This window comes from Episyrphus balteatus, chromosome 3 (assembly GCF_945859705.1).
Source record: "Episyrphus balteatus chromosome 3, idEpiBalt1.1, whole genome shotgun sequence".
NCBI classification, from domain to species: domain Eukaryota; kingdom Metazoa; phylum Arthropoda; class Insecta; order Diptera; family Syrphidae; genus Episyrphus; species Episyrphus balteatus.
The window spans coordinates 2,638,108-2,651,770 of NC_079136.1; the positions used below are offsets into that span (position 1 = coordinate 2,638,108).

At 31.5% G+C, this 13,663-nt stretch overlaps 3 protein-coding genes and 1 long non-coding RNA gene across 4 annotated transcripts; 2 read left to right on the forward strand and 2 right to left on the reverse strand.

Moving 5' to 3' along the window:
* Positions 1–1,077: 1,077 nt before the first annotated feature.
* LOC129914377 (ubiquitin carboxyl-terminal hydrolase) lies at positions 1,078–9,010 on the reverse strand. Its single transcript, XM_055993595.1, has 5 exons — positions 8,835–9,010; positions 8,629–8,769; positions 8,405–8,547; positions 1,235–1,508; positions 1,078–1,168 (listed from the first exon to the last, which is right to left on the reverse strand). Exons 1-5 carry the CDS (start codon positions 8,868–8,870, stop codon positions 1,079–1,081), a joined length of 684 nt encoding a protein of 227 aa, XP_055849570.1. The 5' UTR covers positions 8,871–9,010; the 3' UTR covers position 1,078.
* Positions 4,561–5,108, forward strand: LOC129914378 (uncharacterized). Its single transcript, XM_055993596.1, has 4 exons — positions 4,561–4,653; positions 4,716–4,772; positions 4,826–4,933; positions 4,995–5,108. The coding sequence occupies exons 1-4, from the start codon at positions 4,618–4,620 to the stop codon at positions 5,106–5,108; spliced, it is 315 nt and encodes a 104-aa protein (XP_055849571.1). The 5' UTR covers positions 4,561–4,617.
* Positions 4,635–5,130, reverse strand: LOC129914382 (uncharacterized). The gene is made up of 2 exons (XR_008772177.1): positions 4,889–5,130; positions 4,635–4,750 (listed from the first exon to the last, which is right to left on the reverse strand). It is a non-coding gene; the product is annotated as an uncharacterized LOC129914382 (long non-coding RNA).
* A 1,614-nt stretch (positions 9,011–10,624) lies between the features above and the next one.
* LOC129914376 (uncharacterized) lies at positions 10,625–11,724 on the forward strand. The gene is made up of 3 exons (XM_055993593.1): positions 10,625–11,128; positions 11,182–11,419; positions 11,483–11,724. Exons 1-3 carry the CDS (start codon positions 10,794–10,796, stop codon positions 11,609–11,611), a joined length of 702 nt encoding a protein of 233 aa, XP_055849568.1. The 5' UTR covers positions 10,625–10,793; the 3' UTR covers positions 11,612–11,724.
* The last annotated feature ends 1,939 nt before the right edge of the window (positions 11,725–13,663 follow it).

Below are 13,663 nucleotides of genomic sequence, written 5' to 3' on the forward strand. Positions count from 1 at the left end.
CCAGTCTTAATTTTATTGAGTCTGCTGGGAGAATGCATGTAAGCCTCAAAAAATATTTTTTTTCGGATTGGATACGTCATTGCCCCCCAATCATTTCCTATTTTCAAAAGATAAATAGAACCCTTCGTAATTGGAAATAATTTTCATTACATTTGACATGGATTTAGAGATTCTATAGAAAATACTATTAATTTGTTTAAATAATCAAGAAAAATAATTGACTTCAGTCACGAATATAAATTAAATTAATAGTTTATTCGTTATGATTTATTACTGTATTTGTATTCATTTTATCATCGCAAAAAAACATTCCTACATAAGTAGACTATCATATTTTTAGATGTGTTTAAAATTAAAAAGTAAAGAAGTAAAAAAAAATAACTCACCTAATAAATCTTTTTACAAGTTTAAAACTAAACTGGTTATTATTCAAATAGCTACAGATAATAAGGTTAAAGACCTCTCTCATCTAATGTTTTATTAATTTAGTCTACATTCAGTGGGACAATAGACATATTAACCATATTAACAGGTTTTAATTATTTGGTCATGCATTTATCGACGAAATCGATTGAAGGATAAACATTTTAATTCAATAAACAAAAAATAAACGTGAAATTCACGTTTTAATTGATTTGATGATAGAGAGACAATAATAATTTATTAAAATGACGCTTTAGAAATATAAATTTTAAAGAATGCGTCACAAAGCCTAAAGTAAATATTTATAGTTCTAGGTAAAAAGTTCTACGAACTTTTAAATAATATTCAAATAAAAAAATATTGTTTGATTTTTTTTTCTTTTTTTTTCTTTATTACAAATATCATTTATGAATTCATACAAAAGCTAATAGAAAAAAATTAAATTAATTCAGACAAAAAAAAATAAAATAAAAATATTAATGGTAGCATTATATGCCATCCAATTAAATTGAAAACCACAGATAACATACAGAGACAATTATTAATATTAATTTTTAAAAAGCCAATCAATAGCGCGAATGTGCATTTCAAGCAGAACACACACACAAAATGCACAATTAAATAAATAATGAGATGTAACCGATGAGAGGTATCTTTAATTTTGGGTGGGAGCCAGTGCCATTACAGTGAAACGCAATTCCTCAGGATCACGAGCCATGAATTCTTTGCAAACTTTTGCAGCATCCTGTAAATAAAGAAAAGATATTATTGTTTTTATATTTGTTAGTTGTAAAAAAACCACTTTACAAACCTCGACAAATTTCTCATCAGATGTTGAACCGTGCTTGATTGGAAAGTTCTTTCTTCCATCCATTTCATATAGTTCGCCATCTTTTTGAATAAATGCAATGAAATGATGATTGACTTTCTCCTCAGGATCAGCTTCAGTTTGACCTTCTTGTGCTAAATCTTGATGACAATCTTGGAATGTTGAATCTTTTTCCAAAGCCTTTCCTCTTTCTTCGGGATCGAGAGATTTCGACTCGTCAAGGAAAGTCTTAAGGACACCATCTTCCAAGGGGATGCTTTAAGAAAAAGATAAAGTTAGCTTAAAGAAAAAGATAAAAGGTCCCGATCCTTGAAAAGGAGCCATTGGGGTGCTATCGATTATCTCTAGTGATCCTGAACAAAGATTACCTGGATCCTTTGGCTAAAAATCATGGATACTTTTGACTTGACACCAGTTTTTTTATTTTGGACAGACACTCAAGGAATTTAAGCCATATCGTTACAATGTTTTAACATAGTGCAAGCAGGAAGAAAATTTAGAGAGGATTTAAGAAGAGCTACTGATGAACATTGTAATCACACCATAATGGCTAATTTTGCAGATGATACCGCAATTTTGGTACCCGACAAATGTGTCTCTAAGGCAGAGGTAAAACTACAAAATGCCGTCGACAGTCGACATAGTGAGAGAGCATGGACCGAAAAATGGCGTATCAAACTCAATGAAACAAAATGTTCACATATAAACTTTTCAAATAAAAAGATAAACAATATTCCAATATTCATTAATAACACTGCACAACAAGGTTTTCGATGAATAAACTATACAATACTTTTCCAATGGTTTTTGGTGTTCTGAACTCGAATCCGGAGTCAGAAACATTCTATCAGCTCTAGTTTTTGCAATATTGCCATTAGAAAATGCAAAAACACGTTTTTTGGCTGATAGCTCTGGTCAACAAAATTTGACTATTTTTATTATGAATAAACCGAACTATACTTTTCCAATAGTTTTTGGGGTGCTTAACTCGAATATGAAGTCAGAAATATTCTATCAGTCTTAGTTCTTGAAATATTGCAGTTAGAATTTGCGAAAAAAACGTGTTTTGGCTGTTTTTGAGGTTATGCTTTGATGTGAGGTACCTTATTTTGGCATACTTTTTAACTATAAGAACTGTTTTTCTTCTTTGAAAATCTGTTTAAATCTTTCCGAAATCTGCTTTATTATCTGAGATATCTTAAGTTTAAGTACGTGTGTTTTGGCTTATTTTATCAATAACGTAATTTCAAACTGCAGTAACTTCAAATTAAAATATCTCGGATTATAAAAAAGATATCGCAAAGATTAAAACAGATTTTTAAAGAAGAAAGGCAATTCTTATACAAACCTTCACAAAAAGTGTTGCAAAAAAATTCCCACACATTGCAGCATAACTTCAGAAACAGGTGTTTTTGCATATTCTAACGGTAATATTTAAAAAACGGGAGCTGATAGAATATTTCTGAATTCGGATTCGAGTTCAGCACAACAAAAACCTTTGGAAAAGTAGTGTTTGGTTAATTCATCATACAAAAAGCTCAATTTTGTTGTGCAGTGTAATCAAGCTGTACCCTACGCCAATACGGCCAAATACCTTGGAATGACTCTGGATGCAAAGCTAAAGTAGAAAGAGCACATCAAAAAGAAAAGAGAAGAACTAAACTTGAAATATAGAAAAATGTACTGGTTACTTGGTAACAACTCTGATTTATCAACCCAAAACAAAATAATGCTGTATAATCAAGTACTAAAGCCTGTTTGGACCTATGGATTCCAATAATGGGGCTGTACAAAGAAAACAAATACCGAAATCATACAAAGTTAATGTACCTTGGTACATAAGAAATAGCGATCTACATCGTGACTTACAAATAGAAATGGTTACAGAAGTTGTTAAAAAATACGCTCTATAGCACAATCAGAGACTGCAAAGTCATACTTATTCTGAAATGGAGTCCGTCTTGAATATAAGAAACCATGTTCGGAGATTGGAAAAAATTAGGCTTCAGAGTGAACTTATGAGCGAGCAGTCATGCCTTGGCGAGTATTACGAGGAAATTTTCTCAGGGTGGGAATGCACTTAGCCGCTACAAAGGAACCTTGATAATAAAAAAAAAAAACCATGAAAACATTTCTTCGGTCTTCGAGTGTTAATTCCCTATTAATCTAAACGCTTTGTTTTGAATCCGACAAAGTAAATGCAAATATGCTAGTGAAGCTTCAGCCCAGATGTGCGAATTATATTCAAGCAATATCTATGAGAAACTGAGCGTGCTGTCATCGGCAAAACAATGAAGTTAAAAGTTATTCCTTAAAGATCGTTGATGAAGGCAAAAAAAGGGGGTGATAAGACAGAGCCTTGTGAAACGCCAGCATTAATTTCGTGGATATCTGATCTGAACCTATCAAATACAACTTGTAATGTATTGATAGTTTCTAATGCATTTGGCAAGAGAATCGTCAAAACCATAAGCACACATTTTTGACAAGAGAGCTTGATGCCAAACTCAATCGAATGCCTTGGAAATATCTAGCGCGAATGCCTTAGATATATACCAAATATTTGGATAATATTTTAAGAAGTGTAGTGGCGTTGCATCAAAAGTGTTAAAAATGCATTCAATGAATTTCTTTTAAATTGTGCCAAAATATGAAATGTTCAACTGTTTTTCAGCATTTTTGAAAAAAAAAGTGCAGCAAATGCATTTTTACTGCTTCTGATGCAGTGGGATTGCACTTTTCTTGAAATGTTATCCAAATATTAAATGTTTAACTGTTTTGAAATATTTTTGAAAAAAGTGCAGCAGATGCATTTTTAACACTTTTAATGCAACGCCACTGCAATTCTCTTAAAATTGTGTCAAAATTTTTAATGTTTAACTGTTTGGAACATTTTCGGAAAAAAGTGCAGCAAATGCATTTTTACCTCTGTTGCATTGTCACTGCACTTTTCTTGACATGATATCCTGATACTTGTTGTTCAACTGTCTTTGAAAATTTTCCAATCCAAAAAAAACAGTGCACCCAATGCATTTTTAACACTGCAATGCCACTGAACTTTTCTTATAATTTGAACCTATAAAAAGGAGCAAAGTGCATTTGATGTCTTTTTAACAATTTGCTGAAATTTCTGTTGGTGAAATGAGACAGGGAAGCTCTGCATTAAAATATCTAACGAATTCATGTACAATAACACTGGACGAGTACAAAAATAATATTTTCATCATTTTTTAAAAAGGTTCGTTCTTGTTGATTCTCATGACTTGTACTTAAGCTAGGCAAAAATGAGAAATTTTCAGTCTAAAATATTAAAAAGCAAGATCAAACACGATTGAAAAATAAAAAGATAAGAAAAAATATTGAAAATGGAAAATATAATGGATTTGGGATTTTTTAGAAACGTAAGTTTATTGAATTATTTTTCTCTATCCGTTGTTTTATATGTATTTGGTTTATCTTATAGTTTGGCCGACGGGATTGGATGAACCTCGGGTTGTGCTGGAGAAGACGAAATGATGTGGTAAGAAAATTTTTATTTAAAAAAAATATAAATTATATATCTTTTTGTAAAAGGAAACCAACATCGTTCGTGCATTGCTTCCGCCAGAAGCATCATACGATTACAAAGCATCTTACCAGCGAGAGGTTTTGCTTCAATTCCTCCCGCAAACATTCGTCTTTGTAAATTAAACGTTTAGTTTTTTTGATTTTTCTTCTAATTTATGTGTTTCTTGAATTTCAGCAAAATCTTGGTCTTGTTTATCTCCAGGCTGAAGGTCTTATAATGGGCAGGAGAAGAGCCATTAGGGTTTTTCATCCCCAAAGAAGAGTTAGTTTTTCGACATTACATTGTTGACATTTAATTTATTTAATTATTTGACATTTAAAAATGATTTTATTTTTTTTTTTTACAGAATTATCAATTATTTTTACAGTGGATTAAATATAAAACTTGGAGAATTGGAAGAACTTTAAGTAGAAATTTCAACCCAATTACGGTTTTTTCGTTCATGATTGGTTTGTTTATAGGTTTAGCATTTTAAAATGTTTTATATTTTATTAATTTAATTTCTTTTTTTATATTTTACAGGTTCTTTTTCTTTAATAAATATTAAATTTTTTTCTCTTTCATTTAGCAAAATGATGGTTTTTTATTTTTATTGTCAACTTTTAGGTGGATACTTTTTGTTGAATATTTCTCAGGTTATATGGAATAGATAATTTTATTTTTACAGCGCACAGTGGTACCGGTTTCTAAGAAGGGCGGCCATAGGGGATTATGGTTAGGATAGCAACAAAATATACTTGAATATGTGTGAGAATATATTTTTTTAGCAATAAAAAATGAATTAATTTAAAAACAATTGTTTTATTAAGAAATCTTGTATATATTTAATAACAAAATGTAAAAAGAAGCCTTGAATCTACATACAAACAAATGATAAGTTATTTTTTAAAATTATTTATTTGGTTTTTTTTTTTTCAATTTCAGTCATAATTTTTATGTTACATTTCAGATTTAAAGCTTGCTTGATATCATATATTTTTATAAAAATATGTGCAAAAACTTAAGGAAAACATAAAAAATTAAAAAAAAAAAAAAAAAAAATTTTTGAAAAAGTTTTAAATATGAGAAATATGGGTAAAATTGAAACAATGAGTGTAAAAGAGTCAGTCGTAGCCCGTCGCACTTATTCGCAGACAGATTCAATTGTTTAAGAAACTACACGTGCTAGAGAAAATTTATGTATATGAATCATGTATTTATATTGATGACAACATAGTTAAAAGTTTCGGTAAAGTGAGAAGAAAAACAAAAGTATGGAATTTGAACCTGTCCTTTTCTAGTCTGTTTTTTATTGAAAATTTTAAATAAAATAGAATTGTAAACTCTTTAAATAACGTACATACCTTCAACTTTAAGTTCCATAACAAAAAAAAAACTTTAAAAATAATTTTAACCGAAAAATACACTTAAAAGTTTAAGTTGATTCGGGACCAAAAATAAAGCATTGAAATCAGACTTTTTTCGACAACTTTTCATGGTCGATATGAAAAGTTCCGTTATTTTCTCAAAATGTCTGTTATGCTATCTTAAAGAATAGGCTTTTTATAGGTCGTTTCAAATCAAAAGTCCCATGGAAAATTGAGCAAAAATAAAAAAAACTCATTCGCTTACTGGAAGGAAGCATTTATGAGGCAGCTGAACTTTTTCTAAAATTACGATAAAATAATGAAGAACAGTTCTTGATATCCCTATTTTAATTAATAGATCCGTCTGTGAGATTCAGTGGGTTAGCCTCAGAAAGCGGAGGCAAGTCTCCCGGGCTTGCATCACTCCATATCCGCGGACAATACAAAAAAACATACAATTATTTAATTATTTATCATTTGAAGGCAGTTGGAATAACATTGCCGAAGATATTAGTATAGGACTAGGTGAAGATGGACCAGAAATGTCCAGTTTGTATGATAGCAATTCATAACATAAAATTCTATTCACATCTTTTCATTTGTATAATTGGGCAGTAAATATCTTATTTTTATTTTTCAATTATTCTGGAGTCGTCACCATAGAAATCATTAATAAACAAATTCAGATTTTTCGTTTGTTGATTTTTTTCTCTAGCATTTCTTTCATTCAAACAAGCATGATTTGTTGTTATTTTTGAGTTGATTTGTCGCAATGAGCCAATAAAATTGAGTTTTTTGTTTATTTGCTCTCAATTTTATTGGAAGGGAGAAAATAAACTCTGAGTCAGGACTTTTGATTTGAAACGACCTATATAACAAATATAACGAAAAATGACGTCATTATATTGACATCGATATTTCGGCCTATGGCCTACTACGGAACCACTGTGCAGCGGTAACCAATTGACAATTGATTTTATTCACTTATATTCATGAATTTTATCAATTGGTTATCATAAAAGTAGTATTCACGCTTGTAAGAATTCAATTTCACTATTGGTAGGTACAAAAACCACAGGTCTTTCCTTCCATGGTTGCTCAGACTTAACTATCGTAAAAAAAAACAAAGATCGTTGTTTCGGTATCAGGTGGAGGTATCTTGTCGGGAGGGCACACAGATATTTAAAACCCTCTTTTACTAATTGATATAAAGGATATATTGATATCCAATTGGTGGTTATAATATCAATGCCATCTTTTATAATATTATAGATCCAGATTAAAGATTATTTGTGTATTGGAAGGCGAGTTTTTGAATTGTTTGCTAAAAAACGAAAGATATGACTGAGCAATCAGCCTCTTAGGCAATAGCTTGTTTGATAATTTATGGAAAATGAAGCATACAAGTTAAGTCTCACAGCCTGTTTTATAGTTGGAAACTATCTATGCTACTTGTTGTTAAATCTTTGTTTTTTTTTTTTTTGCTTTTGGACCTCTACATTGGGTCAAATTGATGTCAAATGAAAGGTAATAATGTCTATTTTTTCACCTCAATGGTATCAACAATTTTACACCATTAACTATTTAACGCAATTCACAATTAAACACCTGGGTTGCTACCAGGTCAAAGAGGATAAATTACACAATATGAAAATACCCCAAAGGAATTAGGTTAGAGGAGGAGCTATAAAATGATGAACTAACTCATATAGCTTAAAAGGGAGGTACAATAGATCTTGCAGGTCGCAGTGCATCTTACACTGCAAATATCAATCAATCAAATACCCACAAGAGTGAATCATCAATCATTGCTTCATTAAGGAGTCTCAATTTTTCTTCCTAAAAATTTCAAACAAAGACTGATTAAAATGTCGGGACAAAACCGGGACATTTTGTAATTCGGGACACCCTATAAAGTAGGTATACTCTTATTAAAAGTCAAGAAATTCAAATAGGTATTATGACTTATTTAATTCTATCAATGAATTTGAGACAAAATAAAAGCTCCCATTTGTTCATACCCCAAAACAAATTATAAATTTTTATGTTCCCTATGAAAATTTGTATTACAAAGAAAACAAACAGATTCAGGGTGTCAATTTTAATATCGATTTTCTACTTTATTAGAAAAAACTTCCGATGACTAATACAATCCCTATCCCCCATTAAACCGTGTGATATCATTTTACAGGACACCAAGAGTCATAAAAAAAAAACAACAAAATAAACTGTACTTACTCTTTGTTATTTGCAATGCTATGAATCAAAGCAACTGTTCCACAAGCATTCTGAGTGAATTGTCTCATGTAAAACAAATCCTCAGGAAACTTTGGCAAATTGCCGGCCAATTTTTCATTTTCTTCCATACGATGTTTTTCGTACTAAAACAAAGACAGAAAAAGACAAGTAAACGAAAATGACCTTGATAGAAAAAATGCCGGTCAAACAAAAGTACAACTTACGGCTTCGGAACAAGGGAAAAGTAGAACAATGGATTTTACAGGTTTGGGAATCCATTCCAGCATTTCAGGGTCCAGACCGACCACATCGATAAAAGAATAATCTTTCGACACACCCAACTTGTGTATGTACTTAGTGAGGACCTATTAGAAAATAGTCTTATCAATTATTTAAGTTCAAGAACAATTTTAGTTTTTCTCAGTTTTACATCTGGGTTTGATTCCAGTGGCAATAAAGAAGGCATTTTCGATTTTTTGATTTATAAAAAAGTATTGAATTGAACCGAAAATGATGTATTTTTGTGATTTTGTTAAAATTTTAAGAGGATTTTTGTGGGAATCGAACTTGTTTAGACTTCGCAAATCGCAATTCGTAAATGCAATGCCGGCAAATTTGCAGTTGGAAAAATGAATCAGACAAAAAAAGAAGTTTCTTTCTCGTTTGCCGGATCGCATGCCATCGCATTGTGGTACACATTTGTGACGCATGCGATGACGAGACGTTAACAGTTTGAGAAGCTTATTACAGTACAACCCTATTTTAAAGTGTTTTTCTTAATTTTTTGCAAAACCAATCCCTGCAAACCAAAAGTAGTTTGGCTGAAAACACAACAACAAACAAAAAATATAAGGTGTGTGTTAGTTGTCACATTTTTCGCTTTTGGGTTTTTCTTGTATTTTTCGTGTATGTTTTACAAAGAGATACAAAAATGTATGCTAGCAAAACCAGTGAAATACATTTTATCATTCCAAACTTCAGTTTTAAATTTTTTGTCGGCTAAAATTTAGCGCGAACAGCGTACCAGGCTTATGGCCATAATTGACTTATGTCCGTCGTACACCTAGCGTTCAACGCACTCAACGCGAATTTAACAAATTAAGCCTGGTACGCTGCTCGCGCTAAATTTTAGCTGAGATAAAATTCCCATACAAGTTATCGATAATTTGTATGGGATCCATTTTAGCTCAGATAAAATTCATCGATAATTTGTATGGGAGCTAAAATTTAGCTCGAGCAGCGTACCAGGCTTGAGATAAAATTCCCATACAAGTTATCGATAACTTGTATGGGATCCATTTTATCTCGGCTAAAAATTTTCGATAATTTGTATGGGAGCTAAAATTTAGCGCGAGCAGCGTACCAGGCTTTAGCAATGATACAAGACCAGTTGCATCGGATCGTGAATACCCCTATTTTTACATGCATTTTTTTTATATCGTCGGTGAAACCAGAAAAGTGTGTAACTCCATTTTAGCAAATTTTATAGGAGAGCAAAAAACAAAATCGTTTTGAAGGCATATGAGTATGAGTTTTTATTTTCTAATTTGCTAATAAAATAAAAACTATGTGCCTGGCTACACAGTGATTTTTCAATCGATTGAAAAATCACATGCGGTGGCTACACACTGTTGTGCCCAATCACGTTCCACTTTTACATTTTCTAGGAACAAATGTCAAAAAGAGGAAAAACTAAGAAATGGAACTGTACTGCCTTCAGAAAATTCAGTTCCCTTCATGAGCACCTTCCCCCTTCACTCTTCATCCCTCTTGCCTACAAACTCACTGCTTAGGCGATTGAAAAATCACCGTGTAGCCAGGCACTATAGGGGTATTCACGGTTCGATGCAAATGGTCTTGTATCGTTGCAAAAGTGCAAAAGTGTAACATTTTCTTAAATTTAAACAGCCAAATATACAGACTACAATTTTTATACACTTTTGCACTTTTGCAATACCCTAACCCTATTGCAAAAATAAAATACAATGGTGCAAAATTTGTCTTTTGTAGCGACGCATTCTGTTCAGCTCTTAAATTTGACAAAAAAAGGTGTAGTCATGTCTTAAGATTTTTATCTGCACAGTTTGAGAATATCCTAATCTTTGAAGAAAATAACATCTCTGTACAGCAGCGGCCCTGGCATTGAAACTTCAAATTTGAGTTGACATGACACTTGACATCCGTGTAAACTGTAAACAAATTTTTATGAAATTTGCAAAGAAATACACAAAAAACACTTTAATATAATTTCTATTTATTTATTCTACAGTAACAAATAAATAATACCAACCAAAAATATAAGAAAACAAAATTCGTATTCTATACTTTTATTTGAAGGATATTCCACTATTTTTTTTTCTTTTTGTTATTTGAAATTTCTTCTATTCAAATGGATTTCTCGTCTTTGAGTGCAACCCGAATCGAAGCAAAAGCATATCCTTGCGACGGCAGTGATGTTGAGCTGCGTGAATTCCAAGGCAAACAAGGAAAACACAGAGGAGGCCACCATGCTTCCAAAGAAGTCTTTGATGCTCTCTTCTCCACCGTCGAAGGCGACGTTGGCGATCTAAGTGATAACTTGATCAATGCCAATGTGACCTTTGGCGAATTGGCTTCATTATCTAACAAAGATCTCGAACTGATTGGCTGTAACGATGAAAACCAAAGACTATCACTTCTTGAGTTCTTTAAATTGATGCCCAAACAAGATCGTTCCTACACACAGTTGAGTGTTTTTTGTTTTACCCCAAATCAAAGTAATCAATTCTTGTTTTCAGAATAATGCAATCTGAAGAAGCACAATTATACAATGAGACTATTTTAAGAAGAACTTCATCTCATTTAGAAGCGATGCGATCGGCTTTGGCGGCTGCAAACTATAAACTCAAAATCATTCCATCAGAAGATGTTGTCTTGGGGGAGAAGAATTTCGCAAGTCGATTTGTTTTAGATGCTTTGGAAGAGCTTCAGCGAGTTACGAATGAAATTGAGATACAACTTAATGAACTTGAAAAGGTTTTTAAAAAAGATATTAAATACAATTCTGAATTTTATTGTTTTTTTGTTTTGTATTTTTAGCAAACAAATCCGGATTCGGATAAAAATAAGAAGAATCCGTTGAATATGAAAAGTTTTAGTATTTTGCTATCAACTGCTTTAGTTACCTCTTTGGGATTTTATGTTTGGAAATCGGTGAGAAGCAAATAAATTGAGCTGAAAGAGGAAACGAAATATTTAAAAAAAAAACTTTCGAATTTTCAATTTTTTTTTGTGTTCCTTATTAACTTCTTGAAAAAGCTTTTAAAAAAAACTAAAAAAAAAAAATAGAATTACTTAACAATACCTGAATTAATATTATTTGTTACAATCAATAAAAGTTATGTTAACGTTATGAATTTGACTTTTTTTTGTGACAAAGTAAACTTATAGTCCGGTCAATTTAGACATCCGAGGTTACATTAATTCCCAGCAAGCTGAAATTTGCTAGGATTGTTGGAAACACCATCATAAATTAAATCTAAAAAGTCCTCATCGATCTGAGACCTGGAAAAAATTTTACTTGGGGTCAAAGGTCACAAAAACTGGTTTTTCACGATTTTCAGCAAAACGGTAAGTCTTATCAAAAAATTTTCAATGCAAGAATTGTAGACCAGATTATTATATATAAAAAGTGTCACACTTTTTTTCCAAAGACCCACCGTTTCTTAGGTATAACGATTCAAAAAGTTGGAGTTGAGTTGTAATCGTCATAATCAGGCCTATTTTGAAAAAAAAAACTCCCAACTGAAAAGTTCTTGAAATTTAATTATTTTTTTACCTTGAATTTCGTTCTTCGATGGTTAAGAATATGGAGAAAGCAAAAAAAAAAAATGAAAATTTTCACCATTTTTCCGATTGGGGCCCTTCTCCCGAAACCGTTTCCCTGGGAATTTTTGTTTAGAATAGGTCTGAATATATACAGGGTATCCGATAGAGAATGGACAACCCTAAAACGGCTGATAGCTACACTTATGACTGTTCTATAAACAGATAGAAAAAAGTTCTATTTTAAATTTTATCATCTTATGTTTTCGTTCACTACAACCACGAATGAATGAATTTTATTTATTTCTTTTTTTTATAATTTTCTTCCTTAAAAAAAAATTGAAATCTGTTTCCCGATGCAAAATGTAAAAAAAGTATATTATGAAAAATTTTAAACACGTGTGGTATAAAATAAATCTATAGAAACCTAGGTGGCCAACTTTCTTAACTTTTCCAGGTCTCGGATCGATGAGGACTTTTTAGATTTAATTTATGATGGTGTTTCCAACAATCCTACCAAATTTCAGCTTGCTGGGAATTAATGTAACCTCAACCCCCTATTTTAGTCTAATTTGACGGGACTATTAGTGGAAAGGAGTTTAAATTTTATAATTGTAAAACAAAAACTGTACAATTTAAGTATGATTTTAGAAAAACTAATTGAAGAAATCTCATTTCTTCATTACTTGAAGGGATTTTTAGGATTCGTAATGTAATTCCATGAGAGCATATAGGCATATTTTTGTATGTTATGCGCTAAGTTAAGTATTTTAATACATTTAAACTTATTCAGCCTTATCGGCAATCTCACGTGAGAAAATTTCCCTGGGAATAGGATTTCTCTCCCGGGAATTTTTCTCTAAATCGGGTATCTCCATCGGAATTTCGTTTTCGGGGAAGAAATACAAGGGACTTATTAAAAAAAAATCATGTGTGCAATTCACACGTGGTAGAAGTGAAACCTTAAAAAATCATTTTTCTTGCAAAAAAGAAATCGAAAAAATCTACCTTTTTTATTCTATCACCTTTAAATCCATATTTTTTGCACTACAACCTATAATAAATTTTATATGATCTGAAAGCTTATTATTTCACCATGTAGATCTTCAATCATATTTTTACCATGCCTACAAAAAAGTAAGAATTATCGAAAGCTCATTATGTCGAAATTTCAAACTGAGGTTACGGTTTTTCCTACACTGGTGCCTGGTCATCGGCAGCAGATCTCCACAGGTGTTTGAGGTATTTTTCAAGTTTTCAATTTAAGATTTTGTAACTTGCAGAGCACGTACCGTTTATATGTGATATATTAAATGAAAGGTAGTATTATCAGCATGCATATTAAAGTTTAATACAATTTGTATGTGCTCTAGATCAAAAGATATAACGAGTTTAGAAAAAAAAACATATTTTTACCGTTATCTCAGGACTTTGAATATGAAATTAATTGAAGTT

Bases quoted from the DNA above. Each gene is read 5' to 3' on its own strand.
- LOC129914378 (XM_055993596.1), top strand. From the start codon at position 4,618: ATGGAAAATATAATGGATTTGGGATTTTTTAGAAAC. The intron at 4,654-4,715 runs GTAAGTTTATTG...TTTATCTTATAG, and splicing joins ATTTGGGATTTTTTAGAAAC to TTTGGCCGACGGGATTGGAT. The intron at 4,934-4,994 runs GTAAATTAAACG...CTTGAATTTCAG, and splicing joins TCCCGCAAACATTCGTCTTT to CAAAATCTTGGTCTTGTTTA.
- LOC129914377 (XM_055993595.1), bottom strand. From the start codon at position 8,870: ATGCCTTCTTTATTGCCACTGGAATCAAACCCAGAT. The intron at 8,548-8,628 runs GTAAGTTGTACT...TCTTTGTTTTAG, and splicing joins TTTTCCCTTGTTCCGAAGCC to TACGAAAAACATCGTATGGA. The intron at 1,169-1,234 runs GTTTGTAAAGTG...CTTTATTTACAG, and splicing joins CTGATGAGAAATTTGTCGAG to GATGCTGCAAAAGTTTGCAA.
- LOC129914376 (XM_055993593.1), top strand. From the start codon at position 10,794: ATGGATTTCTCGTCTTTGAGTGCAACCCGAATCGAAGCAAAAGCATAT. The intron at 11,129-11,181 runs GTTGAGTGTTTT...TCTTGTTTTCAG, and splicing joins CAAGATCGTTCCTACACACA to AATAATGCAATCTGAAGAAG. The intron at 11,420-11,482 runs GTTTTTAAAAAA...TTGTATTTTTAG, and splicing joins AACTTAATGAACTTGAAAAG to CAAACAAATCCGGATTCGGA.